Source organism: Malaclemys terrapin, chromosome 19 (assembly GCF_027887155.1).
Source record: "Malaclemys terrapin pileata isolate rMalTer1 chromosome 19, rMalTer1.hap1, whole genome shotgun sequence".
Lineage (NCBI taxonomy): Eukaryota > Metazoa > Chordata > Testudines > Emydidae > Malaclemys > Malaclemys terrapin.
Genome location: NC_071523.1, coordinates 3,167,267 through 3,188,896, shown reverse-complemented (window position 1 = coordinate 3,188,896; position 21,630 = coordinate 3,167,267). Strand labels below are relative to the sequence as shown.

The window sequence follows — 21,630 nt, the reverse complement described above, 5'->3', positions numbered from 1 at the left end:
TTGCAGCAGGGCAAGTAGAAGGGAGAACAATCAAGTGGTTGGCTACAGAATGCATAAGTACATGGACTTTGGATAGAAAGATGTGCTCACTGGGGCAAGAGTTGAGGGAGCTTTTGAATAGACTGACTAGCACAAGTGCTCAAGATGAATTTTGATAAAGACCTCCAAGTAATCCAAAACGACAGCCGATGAATAGAATACTAAATACCATCTAGTAAGTCCAAAGTCCCCTTATAAGTATTTTAAAAAAGAAGCAGTTATATTGCTTTACACTAACATTTAAGGTGCAGCCTGTAACCTTTCAGTGAAAGGAAAAGCCGAGCTGAAACAGACAAACACACATGGCAATTCTTTAAGACCTTTATTAACAGATGCTTGCAGTTTGACTTGAAAAAATCAGGTGTACATTTCATACAAATTAAAAATGAGGTTCTTAAAAATCTCAACTTGACCAGATATGAAACAATTTAAAAACCTTTAAAGGTGTATTGAGAAAAAACAGGCCTTTAAAAAACGTTTTTGTCGTTCCCAAAAGGAGACTTCTTTAGGTAAAAATAATAAAAATCCCATGCTGCATAGATAATGCAGATAGTCTAGTTATCTGGTCAACAGCAAAAAGCAAGCACTTAAGGTCTTCAGTTCCAATTCTTTTGTTCATTTCTTATTGCTGGAATTTCATATTCTTCTCTTTATTTCATATTCTTTTCTTCTTTGATGACTAAACTGGAAAAGGAAAAAGATTGTCAAAGATGTGTTTTGCAGGTTTAAGTGTTCCTGGTGATAAGATCATTTGCAAAATTCAACATGGATTCCTGGAACACTAAGAGGTCATCTAAGTCCAGTACCCTGCACTCATGGCAGGACTATGTATTATCTTGACCATCCCTGACAGGTGTTTGTCTAACCTGCTCTTAAAAATCTCCAATGATGGAGATTCCACAACCTCCTTAGGCAATTTATTCCAGAGCTTAATCACCCTGACAGTTAGGAAGTTTTTCCTAATGTCCAACCTAAACCTCCCATGCTGCAATTTAAGCCCATTACTTCTTGTCCTATCCTCAGTGGTTTAAAACAATTTTTCTCCCTTCTCCTTGTACTAACCTTTTATGTACTTGAAAACTGTTATGTCCCTAAGTCTTTTTTCCAGACTAAACAAACCCGATTCTCCCCCCCCCCCCGCAATCTTCCCTCATAGGTCATGTTTTCTAGACCTTTAGTCATTTTTGTTGCTCTTCTCTGGAATTTCTCCAAATTGTCCATATCTTTCCTGAAATGTGGCACCCAGAACTGGACACAATACTGCTTTTGAGGCCTAATCAATATTACAACACTCCTAATAATGTTCGCTTTTTTGCAACAGTGTTACACTGTTGACTCATTTAGCTTGTGGTCCACTATGACCCCCAGATCCCTTTCTGCAGTACTCCTTCCTAGGCACTCATTTCCCATTTTGTAGGTGTGCAACTGATTGTTCCTTCCTATGTGGAGTACTTTGCATTTGTCCTTGTTGAATTTCATCCTATTTACTTCAGACTATTTCTCCAGTTTGTCCAGATCATTTTGAATTATAATCCTATCCTCCAAAGCACTTGCAACCCCTCCCAGCTTGGTACCATCTGCAAACTTTATAAGTGTGCTCTCTGTGCCATTATCTAAATCATGAAGATATTGAACAGAACCGGACCCAGAACTGATCTCTGTGGGACCCCACTCATTATACCCTTTCAGCCTGTGAACCACTGATAATACTCTCTAGGAACAGTTTTCCAACCCGTTATGCACCCACTTTATAGTAGCTCCACCTAGATTGTATTTCCCTAGTTTATGAGAAGGTCATGTGAGACAGTATCAAAAGCTTTACCAAAGTCAAGTCATACCATGTCTACCGCTTCCCCCCATCCACAAGGCTTGTGACCCTATCAAACAAAGCTATCAGGTTTGACAATTTGTTCTTGACAAATCCATGATGTTACTTATCACCTTATTATCTTCTAGATGTTTTCAAACTGATTGCTTATTTGCTCCATTATCTTTCTGGGTACAGAAGTTAAGCTGACTGGTCTGCAATTCTCTGGGTTGTCCTTATTCCCCTTTTTATAGATTGGAAAAGGACAAATATAGTGCCTGTCTTCTGGAATCTGTCTTCCATGACTTTCCAAAGATAATTGCTAATGGCTCAGTTATCTCCTCAGTCATCTCCTTGAGTATTCTAGGATGCATTTCATCAGGATCTGGTGACTTCAAATTTTACTTAGACAAGTTAAATATTTTCAACTTGTTTTTTCCCTATTTTAGCCTCTGATCCTACCTCCTTTTCACTGGCATTCACTATGTTAGACATCCAATCACCACCAACCTTCTTGATGAAAACTGAATCAAAGAAGTCATTAAGCACCTCTACCATTTCCACATTTTTCTGTTATTCAATGGGTGGGGGGGGGGGGGGGGGGGGGGAAGGGGGCAATAACGGGCCTACCCTGGCCTTTCTTTTGCTTCTAAGGTATTTGTAGAGTGTTTTCTTGTTACCCTTTGTGTCTCTAGCTAGTTTGATCTCGTTTTGTGCCTTGGCCTTTCTTATTTTGTCCCTACATACTTCTGGTATTAGTTTATATTCATCCTTTGTAATTTGACCTAGTTTCCACTTTTTGTAGGACTCTTATTTTTAGATCATTGAAGAGCTACTGGTTAAACCCCGGTGGTCTCTTGCCATACTTCCCATCTTTCCTATGCAATGTTAGCTTAGAAATTTTCCCCATTATTGTGACTCAAACCTGGAGTTCAGTTGATTATGTGCCACCATTTTACTTGCTGTGTACCTATTACAGTTATCAAAACAACTTATTTTTGTGAGGAAGCCACTTATCTATTGGGTCATATGCTGCATTTGACTCTAAGCTATGTGGCAGTGCACTTCCCCTCCCCACCTCTCCCCTCATTCCCATCCTCCGTTTCCAGAGACTTTCAGTACAATGTTATATGAGAAGGATTGTATCAAAATTGATTTTACACCAGTGCTATGTTTCAAATTCACAGCATGCTGCAGCTCTCACATAGATTATTAGGTGAAAGACTAACGTTTTGGCTGTTGTGCGAGTCTGAGGCTTTTGGCCCCTGGTGGTTTTGGCTTTTGCTGTCCAGAAGACATTTAAATACTGCATTTTCTTTCCCCTTTAAGGCAGGAGCGAGGAATTTTTCTGGGGGAGAAGCATGAAATAAAGAACCTGATTCCACTATCTCTTCAAGTGTCGTCTAACTGCCCAAAGTTCTCCCAGTATACAATAGATGAGCACTACTGTCCATGTTAAGGAGAAACTAAAGTTGCCATCTGACTTCAGCGATGAGTTAAGATTAACACCTTCTGAGATGAATGACAGGAGTTCACAGCTATCAGCTACTAGCAAGCTCTTTGCTAGGAACAACTAGAGCAGGGGTGTACAATCAAATAAACTGGACCTGTATGACATGCAAATTCAAGAGAATCTAAACTTTCATTTAAAGAGTCTCTAGCCCTCATGGTTAGGAGTACAACCGTGAAAGCATGAACAACAGACTCCCAGTCTTGCCTTTCTGAATCACAGGGCTTTAAACAGTAACTCAGGTGCAAACTCCTGCATTCCCTAATAATCCCTTTGGTGTGTTAATACTAAAGACTAATGACAACACTAGTGTCTACATCAGTGGTCCCCAAACTGTGGGGCCTGTCCCCCTAACGGGACACAGGGTAACATTGGGGGGGGCATGCAGTGAGGCTCAGTCCACCCCCCTGGGGGGCAGGGAGTGAGCACCACCCAGCCCTGCTCCACCCCCAGCTCCATCCTGGCCCCAGTTCCCGAGGGAGCACGGGCAAATTACATTAGGGGATAATGGGGGGCTGTCTACCTTAACTATTTCACAGAATGGTGAGTGGTAGTCCACAGGGTGGGAACTAAAGGTTGGTGCAGCGGAGGAAACAGATGAAAAAGAATACAGGACATTCAAAGACAAGGAACAAAGACAAACACACAAAAGCAGGTTTGGGAGCGAGGAAAACAAACAAAGGGCAGGAACAGTGATGGTCCTAGAAATGAGCCTATTCCCATGATAACTAAAAGATAAGTTACTAAATAGAGGCCATATTCCAATCTTCATTTTTACAAACTTCGCCATGGTCAGTAAAACATTCCTCTCTGGTAAAGCAAAGGCCAAAACTCAATGCAATATTACAAGGGCAGCCACATCAAGCACTGCTTGTTGCCTCCCAGCTTTTTGATGTGGTGTCTCTGCACATGCAGCCAAACATGACATTCGCTTTTTGTTGGCATACCACATTGCAGACTCCTGCCTAATTGGCTGCTCATCATTGCTAGGTTTTTTTCAAGGTTCAGTTTCACATTCTTTAAGTATTAGTTTTTCCAAGTTGAATCTTAGTCTGTCCACATCTCTCTAGCATCCTGGGTTATTCCTCAATCCTAGGCGATTTTAGCAACTCCTCAATCTAGTATTATCTAGAAGCTTAATATACTGCTATTCTCTCCTCCAGATGAGGACTGATTCTAACGCATCTGCAAAATCTCCACTAGAACATCTCCCTCAAGTCACTACATTGTTTTTATTGTGACCATGTGGGAAGTGTTTCAACCAGTCTTCAGACCATCTGAAAGTGACCCTAGCCAAACCAGTTTGAGTTAATTTTTCAGTTGAGTAACTAAAATACAATATTAGCCCACTGTTCCATTCATCTACCTCTTACATAATTCTACCAAAAGTCAATCAAGAATAGGGTTCATCTTTTAAAGAATTAGCAAACAATGCTGCTTTTACTTGTAGATGTTTGGTCATTTCAATATTTGTTCCATATAGTTGTAAGGTGTGACTAAGATCTCATTCACAGTACAATTACAACCACTCCACGATTCCCATTTACAGTGCATATGAGAGCTAAATATCTGCCACCAGGCTAAAGCACAGAACATATCCAAGACTAGTCTTATACAGGACACGGCTAAGGTCCCATCTAGAAATCAGAACGCTCCTGCAGCTAAGTCCTCCAACTAGTTTATAGCTGTACTGTTGAAAGAACTTGAACCTGCAAGCTGTTACAAGTCACATTACCTAACATGTGCATTCACACCAAATCCAAATTGCAAGAAATGCATACTATAACAGTTAAAACCTGAAATAGGTTAGAAGTCAAAGAAAGCTTTTGAAGGAACTCTATTATAGTATAATATCCTCAAAAGAGAATGAGAATACCCACCCGGATGATGGTAGAGATGGTAAGCCGGCATTTACTCAGCCCCGCCCTGCTCAGCCTCGGGAGCGGACGTGTTCTCAGCTGGTGGTTCGGCTGCCTTCGTCTCTTTGCCATCTTGTGGTTTAGGGTTCTCTGGGCGTCTGCGTCGGTAGTTGAAGTTACGACGGTACCGACGTTGAGGTGGCTGCTGACCTTGGGTCTCATCCCCTTGGTTCTCTTTATCTTCTTCGTTTCCTTCCTCCCTAGGCTGTCTTTGACGAGGAGGACCCCTGAAAATCAAGCTATGCTTTAAGGATGCAGCATCTGACCACTGTGTTCCAGCACATTCACAAAATTTCATAACATAACAAGTGGATCTGCAGCATACCTGCGAAATCGTGGTCTGTACCCCCGATACATATTCTGTCTGACTTGTCTGCCTTGTTCTCCTGCACCCTGGTTGTCAGCACCCTGAAATAATGTACATTAAGACGACTCAGCCAGCTACAAGAGCAAACCAAATCAACCAGGGGTCATGGGCCCCATGGGGGGCCACGAGCAGGTTTCATGGGGGTCCTCCAAGCATGGCCAGGCATTAGACTCATTGGGGCCCACTGCAGAAAGCCGAAGCCCCACTGCATGGGGCTGAAGCCTTGGGCCCTGAGCCTTGCCATGCGGGGCTGAAGCCAAAGCCCGAGCAACTTAACTTTGTGGGGGGCTAGGCAATTGCCCTGCTTGCTACCCCCTAACGCCAGCCCTGGCTTTTGTATGCAGAAAGCCAGCTGTGGCACAGACAGGCCGTGGAGTTTTTATAGCAGGTTGGGGGGCCCTCAGAGAAAAAAAGCCGTTGAGAACCCCTGAATTAAATGACTTAAACCAATTAGTCATAGTGGCAGTCTGGAACACAATCTTTGTTGGGTAAGAGCAAAGTATCTGGTAAGCACCAAAGAGGTCCTGGGCACAAACTGATGCATGTTATGTGGAGTCTAGTTTAGGTGATTACCTTTAAATAATTAAAAAACTCTCTGAAAAAATTACTGACTCACATTCATATTTAAATTATAGCATTTTTGAATTGACAGTCTGCTGGCAAACAAGATTTCTGCTCTTTAACTCATTTGTATTGCTAAAACTTACAGCCACAGGAAACAAACCTAACATCCTACACATAGGCAGCTGAAACTCCGCACCCTCTTCCATTATAAGCAAGATAGTACAGTATCAAATGTTATACAAAAATTACCTCCACTAACTCTCCCTGCACAGGAGGGTTGGAATATTGTGGTCGACGCCCATAGGGTCTACGCATATAGTAAGGTGGGTACCGCCGCCTGCGGTAGGGACGGCGCTGTTGGGCTTGCCCTTCTGGTATGCTATCTGATCCCTCGTTCTTTTCCCCACTCTCACTGTTCTGGTAATTTTGCTGGTAATTGCGTGGAGGACCCCTACGTCGTGGATACCGTCTGTAATGGTTACGGTCTGCTGCGTATTTACTGCCTTGTACTGGAACTCCACCAGGACCTGTAACATTAGCTGCCTCTGCACCCTAAAAACAGTGTGACAATATTAAATAATGATCACAAGAGAAAAAAAGTTGAGTCAGTTATGACGTGAGAACGTAAGTAAATCAGGATTAACTGAGCACAGATATATTGTAAAGCGAGAAAAAAAAAGTAAACTGCTTGGACATGTCACATTACCCATCTACTCAGAAGAAGCCACCAAACATCAGCCCAAATTGCAAATCAATTTTTCTGTGAGTTTTAACATTAGAGAATATGCTCACCTTTTCACCTTCCACCACATCAAACTCCACAGTCTCTCCATCACCTACACTGCGAAGGTACTTCCTGGGGTTATTCTTCTTTATGGCAGTCTAGTAACACAACATTCCGGAATTAGCTTTAGAGGCACAGCATGCAGAGATTGCAAAGATGTGTGAAGAGATTTCCTAGATTTTGGACGTAACTTGATCATTCAGTTTTCCTTGGGAGAGTGTGCTTCCTTGAACTAGAAATTCAGCAATATCAGCATGTAAACTAAGTTTTAGTTTCAACAGAAATATGCTAGATTTCATAGGGGAAAATGTCTAACAAAAAGTGCTAGCCCAAGTCTGCTTACAGTAACATGTAATTTCAACATTCTAATATACCTGAAAATAATGCTACAAATATTTAAATTACTTAGAGGCAGACCTACCAGATAAGTGTCAAAAGCCACTGATACTAGCCTCTGAGGTTTCCCACAAGTCTGACAGTGTAACAGGGCATGCAACATTAGTATAGCAAATAGCCCGCTCATGTCCAGTACTGTCAAAACAAGGAGCATACTTGTCAGCAAGCTTTACTCCACTTAACTGCCAGGCCTTGAAGAATTTAAAAAAAAGGAGGTAAGGCAATCAAACTGATATTCCTGACAGTGATTTGATTTATTTTAAAAAGATTCTCAATAATGATCTATACAAATAAAAAGTTTGCTTTACCCCGGAATTTGTGTATTCAAGATTCCATCGTGCTATTCTTCCCCACAAAACTAAGACTATTTAAAAAAAGCATATGGCCAAATATGACCCCAAAGTTACACATCCAGATCAGTGGCCTTCCCCCCCCAGAAGTACTGAACACATGAAACTCCCACTGAAGTCACTGAAACTATGAGAACTCACCACTTTTAAAGTCAGGCCACTTATTTGGGTATCTGTGTAGCTATTTAAGTGTCCAGTTTGAAAATAGTTGTTATTGGATTATAAATTCTAAATCTTTTGTTACAGCTGAGAATTTGCAAGAGACACTAACGTTTCCACAATAGTGTTTATTCTACTATATAGTCTAGATATTGATGTCTAAAATTAAACAGCAGAAGCTAATGTAAAATCACATGGCAAGTCCTACACACAATGGTACAATTACAGTTGAGGAGAACTTAATTGCCTGATCTCATTTCTGTTCAAACTTGAAGACAGCCTGAAGTTGAGGCACTGCTTCCCTCAAGTCAGTTGTAGCCACAACATTGCAAGGCTGCGTAAAAAGCTTAGTTTACACTCGGATCGGAAAAAGTGTTCAATTCTGAGTATATTTTAAAATAAATATTAGGCTGTCTAAATTTGCAACACTACAGAAACAATCCTACAGTCTATGCAACTACATACTGAAAAGCCCCACGTTTTCTGGAGTCAACAGAAGAGATTTTTAATAAATCCGGTAAATACTCAGTACACACTAATCCCTCACAAAACCACATTTTGTTTACCAAACACTTTGAGCTCAGAAGTAGCACACCAGCATGAGACTTCACAAAAGTGAAATAGTGCTGACAGCATCCCAGCATTGTCATGCCCCAGAGGGAATGAAATCCACTCTAACAATACGTTTGCAAATTTTCTGTCTACAGATCTAATGTTCTGTGTTAAGATGGCACCAGGAAAACCTGCTCCCCTAGTTGCTCTGCATAACTGATGTCTGAAAAGAACCCCAATTGGTAACAGGATGGGAGAGAGTTTATATCTTCCTCAAATGCCTATCAAATTAGAGATTTGCTTTATAAAGTCACAGATTTTATATTTATTTCAGATTGGCTCTAAACTGATTACTAGTTACCATGTACTCACTGTTTATATTAAAAGAACACCATCAAGTTACATTATTTTTAAAAAACACCTAATAACTAGCTCTCATACAGTGTTTCATCAGTATCTCACGTCACAATCTTAGAAATAATTATAGACTGAAACTTAGTTAAAATTTATTTTCCATTTACTTTGCCCATTTTCTAGTACTTTGCATATAGTCAAGCTTTACTATTTTCTAGATGATCAGTCGTATTTCCTGTTACACACTTTTTGAAAGATTTCAGGACATACTCAATTAGTGACAAAAACTTACTAGTTAGTTAACCTAAAAAAATATAAATGTCCTTTTATATAACAATACACTTTCTGAAATTACTTAAAAACAGAAAGGGTATTCTGCTCCCTTTAATATTTACAAGAGTCATTGCAGTTAGCCAGGAATAAACTAACTGGCCACAGAAAATAGTAAATAAGTTTTGTAAGTTGCACAAAGTTAACTGAAATGTTGCTAACTTTTCTTATAGGTGTTGTAACTTTCCTAAATTCAAGATTTTTAGCCAGAGGTATGATTTTCAGATTGCCACAGGTCCTTAATACAATTTGAACTTTAAATAACTTACGCGTTTAAGTCAGTCAGGAAATATAAAATAGTTCAGCTGAATCTTCACAATTCTGTTCTCTTGTGCATGTAGAACATGGGAATTACCATAATGCATCAGACCACCTGCCCATTTTTTACAAGTTCTACTGACTGCCCAGTACCATATTCAGAGGAAGGTGAAAAACTCCCATACTTGTTCATTATGCAATAGCCTGTCCTTTGGGTCGTTAATACTTAAACAGGTGTGAATTGTTTTATGCTTTGAGGGATTAAAGTTCATATCAAAAGATTTTAGTCAAATATAAGTGCAGGCACTCATTCATTTAAGCATTCTTTAAACTCCACTAAACTTTCACAAACACCTTGCAACAGCAAGTTCCACAACTTAAATAAGATAGCTGAATTTCATGGGATGTTTTATTCCTATTGCACCCATTATTAACTTTTCCATGCTGTGAATTTTCCATGTATTCTTATAGTTTCTAACCGATGACAGAATTTTACTTCTCCCCCCATGAAGTACCTAGCCAAACATTTATTTGGATTTTTATTTATTTTATTTTTTTGCTAGTTCTCCTTTATTCTTTTGCAAATTCTTCAAAAATATCTTAACAGATTAAGGGAAGTGTAAACTTGCACACAATGCGGTTTTCAAGTTAAGTGGAAAATATGAAAATGTGAAACTGCCCAGGCATGAAAAATATAGGATTACAATGGAGACTATTTGGCAACCTTAACTATCTGAATGTACTACTTGGTACCCACATAATGAAAATCCATGTGTTAAGGCAGATGACTTTGGAGAATTAAGATTTCTTCAGTGAACACATCTAATATGCTCCCCCTCCCTTCAGTTAAGGTTCACCAAGTCAGCATAACAAGCTTTAGCTCTAAAAGGGGTATCTGCACTCCCACCTGCACAAAAGTAACTCACCTGGTGTACAAACACATCTTCCTTGGTGTCATTCCTGCAACACAATAAAATTCAGATTCAGAAAGGGTGTGTAACAAAATCAGCACATTTTCTAGACTCACTAAGGTTTGTCTAGGGATCAAATGCTAACTTTGAGGTACTGACAAGGACCACATTGGCTATCAGCATCAGTACAGTAACTCCTCACTGAATGCCAGACGGGTTAACGTTATGTCGCTGATCTATTAGAGAACATGTTCGTTTAAAGTTACACCATGCTCCCTTATAACCTTGTTTGGCAGCCACCAGCTTTGTCCACTGCTTGCAGGAAGAGCAGCCCGCTGGAGCTAGCTGCTGGGGGCTGGGAACCAGAGTGGGCCGGCAGCCCCTCCCTCATCAGCTCGCGCTAGGCTATCAATTGCCAGGCAATTCAGGTGTCCCTCCCCCCACTGCAGTGTGCTGCTCCTGCCCTCTGCCTTGGAACTGCTCCCAGGAGCCTCCTGCTTGCTGTGCAGGGGGAGAAGAGTGGAGCTGATGTCAGGGTGTCTCCCCTCCCCCAACTCCTGTACCCCATCTCCACAGATCAGAGGGGAATGTGACAGGGCTCAGGATGGAGGGAGCTGGCTGGCAGCAGCTGCTGTCTCAACTTGGTGATCTACTTAAAAAGGCAGTGTACTTAGGGTACATCTACACTACAGGGGGGAGTCGATTTAAGATACGCAAATTCAGCTACGTGAATAGCGTAGCTGAATTCGACGTATCGCAGCCGACTTACCCCGTTGTGAGGACGGCAGCAAAATCGACTTCTGCGGCTTTCTGTCGGCGGCACTTACTACCACCTCCGCTGGTGGAGTAAGAGCGCCGATTCAGGGATCGATTGTCGCGTCCCGTTGGGACGCGATAAATCGATCCCCGAGAGGTCGATTTCTACCCGCCGATTCAGGCGGGTAGTATAGACCTAGCCTTAGAGTGGAGTCAGCATACTTAAAGGAGCAACGCGTCGCTCTCTCTCACACACACACATACACACACACACAGTGTGTCTGTCTCACACACACAGAGACTCCATGCATATGAAGAAGTAGATTTTTTACCCATGAAAGCTTATGCCCAAATAAATGTTAGTCTTTAAGGTGCCACTGGACTCCTCGTTGTTTTGGTGGATACAGACTAACATAGTTACCCCTCTGATACACGGTGTGTCCCCCCCTCTCTCACACACGCACCCCTGGCATTTTGGAAAGTGGAGGGACTGGTGCGCTCTAGTGGGATAGCATGGGTTCATCATCAAATTCAATTTCCGCAGGGAACGTTTGCAGCCACTGCCATGTGTCTGTTGTGTCTCCTCCCTCCATTTATGCTGCCTTGTAGAGTGTGAGGCTACACTAACAACGTGTTAAACCAAGGCATTCCCTGGGAAATATCCCATCCTCTGACTCCACCACCTCAACCAAGTTTCACACTTATCATTGCTGTGTACATTATATAATGTCTTTTGTCCAGCGAAAAAAAATTTCCCTGGAACCTAGCCCCCCCCCACATTAATTTTTATGGGGAAATTGGATTCGCTTAACATAGTTTTGCTTAAAGTAGCATTTTTCAGGAACATAACTAAATTAAGTGAGGAGTTACTGTATGTGATGTCCCACCCCCTCCAATTGCTCCCTTAACTGCATTCTAGTGTTTACATTAAAAGGATATCAACCCAAGTGCCATATTTTGAACACCCTACCCCACTTCAATTTTCTGACCTAAAAAGTTGGCAAGAAACATGGGGTTGGTTTGACAGCACTAATTCATCAGGTTAACCAAGGAGAAGCAGATAATTTGATATCCCTTTACAGACAGGAAGCAAAAAGTGTCCTTAAACATTTTTGAAAAAAGAAAACATTTTGAAGACATATCAAGTAAAAGGATGCTTTAAAAATATCTGATAAGTCAATTTCGAAGAGTTCAGGCATACAGGGTGCTTTAGTTTAAAAGTAGGCACACAAGAAGGCCTTTGAGAGATCTGGTAGTATAGCCTCAGACCCAAAAATCAATCCATCCCTCTACTCTTGTGTGTTCATATTGCCCCCACCTCATGCTCTTTCAGTCACTTCACACAAAGCTCATCTTCCTCCTACCCCTCCATCATGCATACTCTCACTCAGTTTTTCACTCCACTTCCTTTCCCACCGCCAGGGCCACCCCTAGACATTATGGTGCCCTATTGGGGGGTGGGGGAGAGAGAAGAGAGAGGACTGGGCCCAAGGTTTGTGGGAGCAGGAGTAGGCTTGAGGGCAGGGGGGAACTGCCCCCCAGCATGAGCCAGCAGAGCAGAGCGGGTTGGGGCCAGGTTGCTCCAGTTCCTGCCACCCGGTGATTGCAGGGCGGGCCCGACCCCGCACTCTCGGGGCAGCAGGAAGTGGAGTGACCCGGCCCCTGGCCACTCCCCTCCGCTGGCCCCCAGCACTCACCGGTGGCATGGCTACCAGCTGGCTGAGCAGAGCGGGCTGGGGCCGGGTCGCTCCACTTCCCCCCGCCCGGTGAGTGCGGGGTCGGGCCTGACCCCCGCTGCAGTGCCCCAGGACATAGCTCAGGGGAAGGGGTGGAGTGGGGGCAGAGCTAGGGCAAAGGAGGGGTGGAGGTTTTGGGCAAGAGGCAGGACAGGGGCAGCTTCTCTGGCTAGCTCAGCCCGCCAGGGGATCGGGCAGGCCACTGGGGCAGCATGCAGCTGCGTAGGGCACCATTTCTCTCCCCACTCCCACTCAGGGCCAAAGGAGATATGGGGAGGAGAACTGGAGGGAATTTTAGCATGGTAATGGTTAAAATCAATCATTGCTGGTGGAGCCCCAGTGTCTAGATACTTTCCAAGCAAAGATCAAAGTGCTTTCCCCAGCAAGCTCACAATCCTCAGAAAAAGAGTAGCATGATTAAGCTGATGACTGGCCGTGTCATCTTAATACAGGGTTACGGTTTTTAAAATAAAATAGAATTTATCTGCTATTCCCAATTACTCACGATTTTCACTGCCAGCTAGTTCTCTCACAGGTTACATCAATGGTGGGTCTTTCAGGGGAACCTGAATGTAGAGGCTAGTGGCCTTGTGGATCAGATCAGGGAAAACGTTCAGTACACAGGGGTTGCACAGAAGACAGCATAATCCATTTGTATGGTGGCAAATGGATAGACAAGGCAGCATCAATGCAGGAAAGGCACACTACTACCTATTCAATTGTATTTAGTTTTGCATTTGCCACCCCACTCCCCCTTTATTTAACGAGTCTTTATGAACAGTGAATGATAGCACTAGTCAAAGCCCCTCCCTAGACATGAGTGTGCTGCCCTTCAGATAAAGGGTTAAGTTTGGCAGTTTTAAGTGGGGAGGAGTTTCATACACTACTCAAAGGAACCTAAAGAGGTCAGAAATATGGGAAGACACTAAAAGATTTGATCTGGACAACCAAGTCAATATATCTGCAAAACCCCCAAACCAATATTCAGTAGGAAGGAGTCCCTTCAGAAGCTGTAATGAAAGTGCACGAGTTAGAGCTGACTAGGGTGACCAGATGTCCCGATTGTATAGGGACAGTCCCGATTTTTGGGTCTTTTTCTTATACGGGCTCCTATTAATCCCCCCCCCGTCCCGATTTTTCACACTTGCTGTCTGGTCACCCTAGAGCTGACCATGCACTGCAATACAGCAGCAAATAGAGCCAGTTCAATGTCCGTTATGCAGTCAAGAGACAGTCACTACAAGGAGGGAGTAGTCTTAATACAGCTCGTGTGACTTCATCTAGAACTGAAATGTGATGAAAGGAATGATAACCAGGTGTACACTAATGTATCATCACTAATTATCACCATTATTGCGCAATTGCATTGTCTAATACAGAGTATGCCATGCAAGATATCAATAGAAAAGTTATGATTTGTTAAGTTTGATAATTCTGTTTATATGCATGCATCATCCTTGTAGCTGAAGTTATGAATACTGGCTATGTGTTTCTATCAAAAGTGTTGTGTTCCTGGGTTACACTCCCCACCCCAGCTGATCAATTTACATCAGGACTAGTCAATTATGTGTTCATGGCCCATTAAGAACACTCAACTCTCACAATGGGCCATTGAAGAAACTCATCCCACCCAGTAAGCTCTTTTCCAATGGCTGCCCCCTGCAATTCAGCAAACCATGTAAGGACATGTGACCTAAGACTCCATCTTTTACCAGAACTCTTCATGCTCATGTGACTTTGGACTTCATATAGGGCCAGTAACTTTCCATGCACCTGGGCTAGGCTATAAATTGCAAGCTGTAACATCACTGATGTCTCTTCATTTCCTGCTTCACATATCTGGACTGGATTTCTAACAAGGAAGCTTAAAACAGGGAACTGAATGATCCTTAATCTGTTGGGGTGAAGTCATACTTTTTACAAGCTAGCAGATCTACATCACTGCTATCACAGGCACCGGCTTCTAGGGTGACCAGATGTCCCATTTTATAGGGACAGTACCAATTTTTGGGTCTTTCTTATATAGGCTTCTATTACCCCCCATCCCTTGTCCTGATTTTTCACATTTGCTGTCTGGTCACCCTACCAGCTTCCTCCAGCCCCAGGGCGTGCTCAACCCCTTGTTCTGCCCCAGGCCCCACCCCATCTCTTCTCTTCCCATCCAGTTCCACCCCTCCCTGAGCACACCCCATCCCTGCTTTTCCCCCTCCCTCTAAATGCCTCCTGCACACTACCGAACAGCTGATTGCAACAGGTGGGAGGCACTGGGGGGGGGGGTGGATGGGGAGAAGAGGGGTAGCTGGCTACCGGTGCAGGCTCAGCACCCGCTAATTTTTTTCTATAGGTGCTCCAGCCCTGGAGTCTGTGCCTATGACCGCTATGATCCTGACCTGGAATCTCTGAAATCAATTATAATGTATGTTTCCTTAGACATTTATAACTTTTTTTTATATTATTAAATCTTTAGTTGTTAGTTACTAAAGGATTGACTAAGTGATTTTTGGGTAAGATCTGAGTTATATATTGACCTGGTGAAGTGGCTGATAGCTTGGAAGAACTTTATATATGATGAATCTGGTTTTCAGTAACCTCCCATCAGAGTCCAATTGTATGGGTTGTGAGCAAAGTGCTAGAATGCCTAAGCAGATTGTGTTTTTGTCTTGTTAACCACTGTATTGATACAGGAACACATCTTGTCACTGGCTTGGTGAAATCTAATGATAGACTAAACATTAGTTTGAGGAGTCTGTCCTGTTTCTCAGCAGTCTGTCCTGAGTTGGGCATTCTCAGCTGTGACCACCTTAGGCACTGTGATATGAAATACTTAGTATTTTTAGAGCATCTAATAAAGTTAAGCTTAGTGACCACTCGTGTTCATAATTTACATCACACTGATCTCCAATATCATACTGACACTACGTATGGGCACAGAACCATTTTTATTATATGGCAACTGTGAGAAAAACATTCTGTGGACAAATGTGACAGTTTCATGCTGCTATTCCTCGGGAGTGCTGTGAGCTTCAGGGGTAGTGGAGCAGGAACACAGAAACTGAGAACATCTAGGAAGAGCACTGCATTGTAAGCCTCTTTACCGTCTCAGTAGACAGAGAAACTGAAATTCACAACACACCACAGCCTCCAGGAACCATTAGACAGGAGAAGAGCACAAGCATTTTCACCTTACCAACAGTTAGCGATGCTTCAAGTTAATAAGATACATATTGGCCAGAAGATATGAAAGATGAAACCTTCGAGCAAGGTCCTAGGACAAGATCCTTCTAGAAATCCCAGAACCTTATCTCTTCCCAGTTGCTGGGATGACAGGCTTCACAAAGCATTGCCCCAGGATCATGGTGCTGAATTATATTTACCTGCCAAAATCATTCGTGCCTACTTCTGGCAAGATTAACACCCCCAGTTGGCTTTGAAATATGTAACAGCTGCCTATTTGGCTTGAGATGATCTAGAACTCCCCCAGTCACCTTAAAGGAAAGCCGCAGTGAATTGAAAGTTAACTGACTTAGGGTCAAACAGGACCACAATCATCAGGCATGCGCATAAGTGTTTACAAAATCAGGGTCAAAATCCCTACAAAGCATTTAAAACAAATTCCTAAAGTTCAAAGTGCAGTACGCTACTCTGGATTGCCATTCCTCAGACCATCTAATCAATATTCTGTCAGTGGCTAGTACCAAATGCTTCACAGGAAGCAACAAGAAATTAGGTAGCCGAGAGTTATGAATCTGATCTCCCCTTTGGGAAAATTTCTTCCTAACCCATTGCTTTGAGGTTTGCTCACCCTGAAGGATAAGATTTATATCCTCTATAAAAGTTCCTTTTGCAAATCCTATTCAAAATGTGCTCATTATCAATATAAACATTAATACTTTAACTCCTAAAATAATTGCCTCAAGTGGTATTATCTGGCAATGAGATCCTCAAGTTAACTATCCATTGTGTAAATGAGTATTTTCTTTTGCAAATTTTAAACTTAGCTGTTGGTATAATCTGAAGTCACCTTGTGTTTTTATTACAAGTCTGAGTACTCAGTTTGCCTTCTCTAGACCATTCATTATTGTGTACACCTCCTCTTTGCACTACACAATCCAGACCCTTTTCTAATCTCTTCAGAGGAAAGTAACTGTTTAGAAGTGGCACTTTCTTACTTAACAGGTCTATTCCCTGTGGGTATTCAGAGTAAATTCCAGGGTTACCAAAATTTTGTGGAGTTCCAAATACAACATCATTTGAGGCAATGGGACAACCTCTGTCACTGAAGATCTAATTGTTATAATTGAGAAACATTTGATAAGATTCTTAGAATCCAAGATGACACTGCAGAGTAAAACACTAAATATAAAATAGGCAGCCATACTGTCATTAAGTTAACATATATTTGCAACAAAATGGGATGATCAAAGTTACAAAAACACAAATCTGCCATTAAATACAAGCAATAGCAGAAGGTTTCCCCAGAGTTCTTTTTATGGAACATTTTTCCTACAGTAAACAAGAGATCCCAGAAAAAACTCTAAGAGTTGTGGAAATGTCATGAAGTTCCTAGTTTCTGCAGCTTTAACCTTCCTGTCTTGGTAACATGTGATCATGCTGGGTTTCTCATTAAACTAGCAGACTCCGGGGAGTAAGAAGCTGCCCAATTCATATTAATTAATATTTTTAACATTCAGATGCTTTTTAACTATGTGCTGCAATTTCCTTGATTAACTTAAATTTCACTTAAAAAGAAAATGTTCTCTAATGAATGTAGTTGTAAATGCTTTTCCCTACAAGTAGAATGTATAACCCACTGTTTGCATGCACTTGCAACAGTAAAGAGTTGCTAGCATTTACAATTTAAATAGCTAATCACTGGTCTGGTGTTTAAGATTCAGCCACAGAATTAAAAGGCTGTACATAAGAAGTGTGTTTTACTTAAACTATAGGAATGTCCAGACATTTAAATGATATATTTGGTTTTGCACATGTAATCTAGTAAATCTTTTACATAATCCAGCCAATGTTATGAATGAACACACCAGAGCCTACACTTGCACCCTCCCGGATAAATAAGGAATTCAAAGTAGTTCGCTTTGTCAACACTAGTTCCTACATAAGTGCAAAACAACTGGGAGTGTTGGGAGGAAAAATGAGACAATAACCTGTTAGGATGTCAAGAAGTGATTTGGTGCAGAAGTGTGTGCTCTGGTTCACTAAGAAGAGTATAAATAAAATGTTTATTTACAATAAAACTGTTGTCTATTATAGTTGCTTATTGCATTATTTCACATAATCCTATTTGGGTGTGGGGATGTGTGCGTGGGGGGAGGGTGTTCAGGTATTCTGAGACTCCCAGATAATTTAGGTAATACGGAGGCAAGGAGAATAACTCTAAGGGCTTTTTGCAAGCTCTCTTTGCAAAACACCCACTGACTTCAATGAGAGTCCTACATGCAGAAGGCTTCCAGAATTGAGCTGTAAAGGAACTTTGCATCTTATTAAAATGCAACCAGCATTTAAGCACCTCCGCTGAGTCACGTCTAGAGATTCCATCTCAGGTATTAACAAACATAGCTCTTATTAAAATATTCCAAGATGCAAGAAATACTTTAAATTAGTATATTTTTAAAAAACTGGAAGTAGCTCACTTTCTGACAGAACACTTTAGAAAACATAGTTGGTCTTTTTAAAATTCATTCAGAAAACTCCTTATGCGACTTTTTAATCTAATGAGGTATTTTTACAAGGGACTTCTCAGTCAGTCTCCCTTGCTAACTGACAACACAGAGCAAACAGTGAAAATGGAGTTTACGTGAAGTGCTGTCAAATGCATAAAGTTAAGAAATTCCAAGATAGAGAAAAAAATTCCGACTTCTTGCAATGTTAGCCATCTTAGAAGTTCCCTGCAACAGGTTTAAAACAGATATTTAATTTAAAAATTATCTAACTTTGCGCAGAAGTGGGGGAAGGGATAGCTCAGTGGTTTGAGCATTGCCTTGCTAAACTCAGGGTTGTGAGTTCAATCCTTGAGGGGGCCACTTAGGGATCTGGGGCAAAATCAGTACTTGGTCCTGCTAGTGAAGGCAGGGGGCTGGACTCGATGACCTTTCAGGGTCCCTTCCAGCTCTATGAGATAGGTATATCTCCATATATTTAGAAAGGGAAACTGAACAAGTTTAAAAAATAAAACTATTGACCAGACCATTTTACTCAGTGTGCTCTTTGTAGTTCAGTTACATTGATACGCTCCGTTTTTGTTCTAGAAGTGACATTTCTGAGTGTGGTGTAATTAAAAACGTAACTAAGCTCAGTATAAATTACTATGCTTATAGTCAAATGACTTGAAAATACCAATGCAAATATCAATATCTAATGCAAGACTGTTACTAAACTTTATCACTTTTATACATTTAAACACAGCTTAGAATCAAACAAGTATTAACACATGACATGAACCAGCACTGTTTTATATTTAAATCTCATCTCAAAAGATTAAAGACAAGAACCACTACATTATGAAAATCAACTACCTCCAACACTGAATAAATATCCCTATTAAATAAAACCAGTTTATTGAAAACACTGCAAGAGAATAAAAGTGGAATACAGAGGGGAGATCTGGATTAACAACTTACCACTTCTGTGAAAAGCTTCATGGGACAGAGTGATCAGGTCATACTTGAACCATACACATTATTCCCTACAGCACCCATGAAAATGTTATTGAAACTATAACCACATTTGGGTCCAGTGTTTGCTTGGAAATATCCAGAATGTCAGCCAAGACAACACCTGCAGACAAGTGTCTGGCCACATGCCAAAGGATGAGGCTGTGATGACAGCCCACTGTTCTAGTCCTGCTGTTCTGGGGGGAAGCAGGAAGGGTCATGGGGAGTTACTATGATTGGATTTCTTATCTGGTTTGGGGACTAAAGACAAAATGATTTGAAAGAATAAACCTAATGTAAGTAGTGTTGGGGGGAAAAAAAGCAATGACTAGAATGTACTTCAATAGTCAAATGTCTCCCCTGGGGAAGTTCTGCAGCAGCCACCAAACCCACCAACCCAGCCTTCAGTCCATTTCCCAGGCTAGTCATCTCAGCACTAAGCCACTTGAGAAACTTCTCACAGACTCATCTGACGGCCAGTGAGATGTGCCAGACGAGGCCTGGTCAGCGAGCCGGGTGACAGATGCAGGGAGTCTGTCCGAAGTGCTCCCGCAGTCCCCACGCAGCTCTCAGGACACCACCCCACCCCGGCACCCCCGGGCAGCCCCTCACCTGTTGATGAAACCGTAGCCGTTTCTTACGTTGAACCATTTTACTGTTCCCAAAACCTTCGTTGCTGAAAGAAAAAAAAACCCCAACGTGAGTCACATGACGCGTCGCCCCCACCTCCGTCCAGCCGAGCCAGGCTCCCGCCGCGCCCCCGAGATGGGCCAGCGGCTCAAGCGGCCGGACCCGTCCCCCGCCGCACCCCTGGCCGGCCTGGCCTGGCGGAGCGCCGCGCGCCGGGGTCCCGGGAGGGCACGTGGCTAAGTGGGTCTCACACAAAGGCCCCGCGTGGCGGACATCTTGAGTCGCTCCGCGCCAGCCCCGCCCCCATCCACCGCCGCACGCGGGGCCCAACGACTCGGGCGGCGCGCGGGGGGCAACGGCCACTGCGCGCGCACCAGGAAGGGGTCTGCGGGGGAGGAGGGATGACGCCCACAGCCCCTCCCCTTTCTCCCCTCAGCCCCCTCCCCAGCCCCCCCTCACCGATGACCTTCTTGTCCCCGCCGGCGGGGGGCGCCGCCGAGGCCAGGCCGCCGCCACCGTTGCCGGTGCCGCCGTTCGGTTTGGACTCGGCGGGGGCGGCGGGGGCCGCCGCGGGGAGAGGGGCGGCGGGCGGCTGGGTCTCGGCCTCGCTGCTCATGGCGGCGGCTGTTCGGTGCGGACGGTGGTGGTGACTGGCTGTTGCGCCGCCTCCCGCGGTGTGATGGTGACTGGGGCCGGCCGTGGGGGGGGCTGCTCCCTGCTCCGGGCTCGCTGGGCTCCGCTCTCCGCTCCCGATACCGATCGAACTGACCACAATGGCGGCCCGCACCGGCTAGCCACCCCGCACGCACCGCCCACTACCTCAGTCACTGGCTGCGGCGCTTGCCCGTCACACAACGTGCAAACCCATTGGCTTCTGAAAACCCGCCCATGCGGTCACTGGCACGCCCATTGGTGACGGCGCCTGCCCCTCATAGAACGCGCTCCGTTATTGGGTGCTTCTGTCCCGCACACAGCGCTCGCTACCATCTATTGGCCGCAGAGCCGGCCTCTCATATAACGCGCACACCCATTGGCTGTACGAAATTGCCGCGGCCGGGCCTTTCTTCGGTCAGGTTCATCGCTCCTCCCTTTCGGAGCGGGATTGGTGCAGCCGCGCTGCTGATCCCGCCCCTCTGGCTAGCGGAGCTGGGTTACAGCGCGGGGCGGGCAGCTGAGCGGCCCGGAGCACGTGGCCTGGGCTGACCTCGTGCGGTTACCCCGGGGTGCGCCGCGGGCAGGCTGCGGGGCGGGGGCGGGCCTGGCTTTCTTCTAGCTGGGAAAACGCTGGGCCCCGCCCTGGGATGGGGGGGGGGGTACCTAGCCTTACCCAGACCCCCGCCCGGGTGTCCCCCAGCCCGGCACCGAGACACCCCCCCCCGTTGGGTGTTCACCAGCCTCCCCCAGCACCTTCCCCGAGGGCCCTGCTGCCACTCCCAGCAGTTCTGCATCAGGCCTTGTCTACACTGGCACATTACAGCGCTGCCACTTCCTCACGCGGGTGTGAGCGCTGCACGTGTCAGCGCTGGAACGCGCCGGTGTA

At 43.9% G+C, this 21,630-nt stretch overlaps 1 protein-coding gene across 3 annotated transcripts; it reads right to left on the bottom strand.

The window, feature by feature from the left end:
- Window positions 1-346: 346 nt before the first annotated feature.
- YBX1 (Y-box binding protein 1) lies at window positions 347-20,860 on the bottom strand. Of its 3 annotated transcripts, none has more exons than XM_054009126.1 (8): window positions 20,550-20,860; window positions 20,073-20,136; window positions 10,316-10,349; window positions 6,999-7,088; window positions 6,456-6,758; window positions 5,601-5,683; window positions 5,237-5,514; window positions 347-718 (listed from the first exon to the last, which is right to left on the bottom strand). In XM_054009126.1, exons 1-7 carry the CDS (start codon window positions 20,704-20,706, stop codon window positions 5,268-5,270), a joined length of 978 nt encoding a protein of 325 aa, XP_053865101.1. In that variant the 5' UTR covers window positions 20,707-20,860; the 3' UTR covers window positions 347-718; window positions 5,237-5,267. The 3 variants fall into 3 exon arrangements, with proteins under 3 accessions (XP_053865101.1, XP_053865100.1, XP_053865102.1); XM_054009125.1 differs by having other exon boundaries at window positions 347-723; window positions 20,550-20,858; XM_054009127.1 differs by having other exon boundaries at window positions 347-723; window positions 5,237-5,502; window positions 20,550-20,857.
- Window positions 20,861-21,630: the final 770 nt, after the last annotated feature.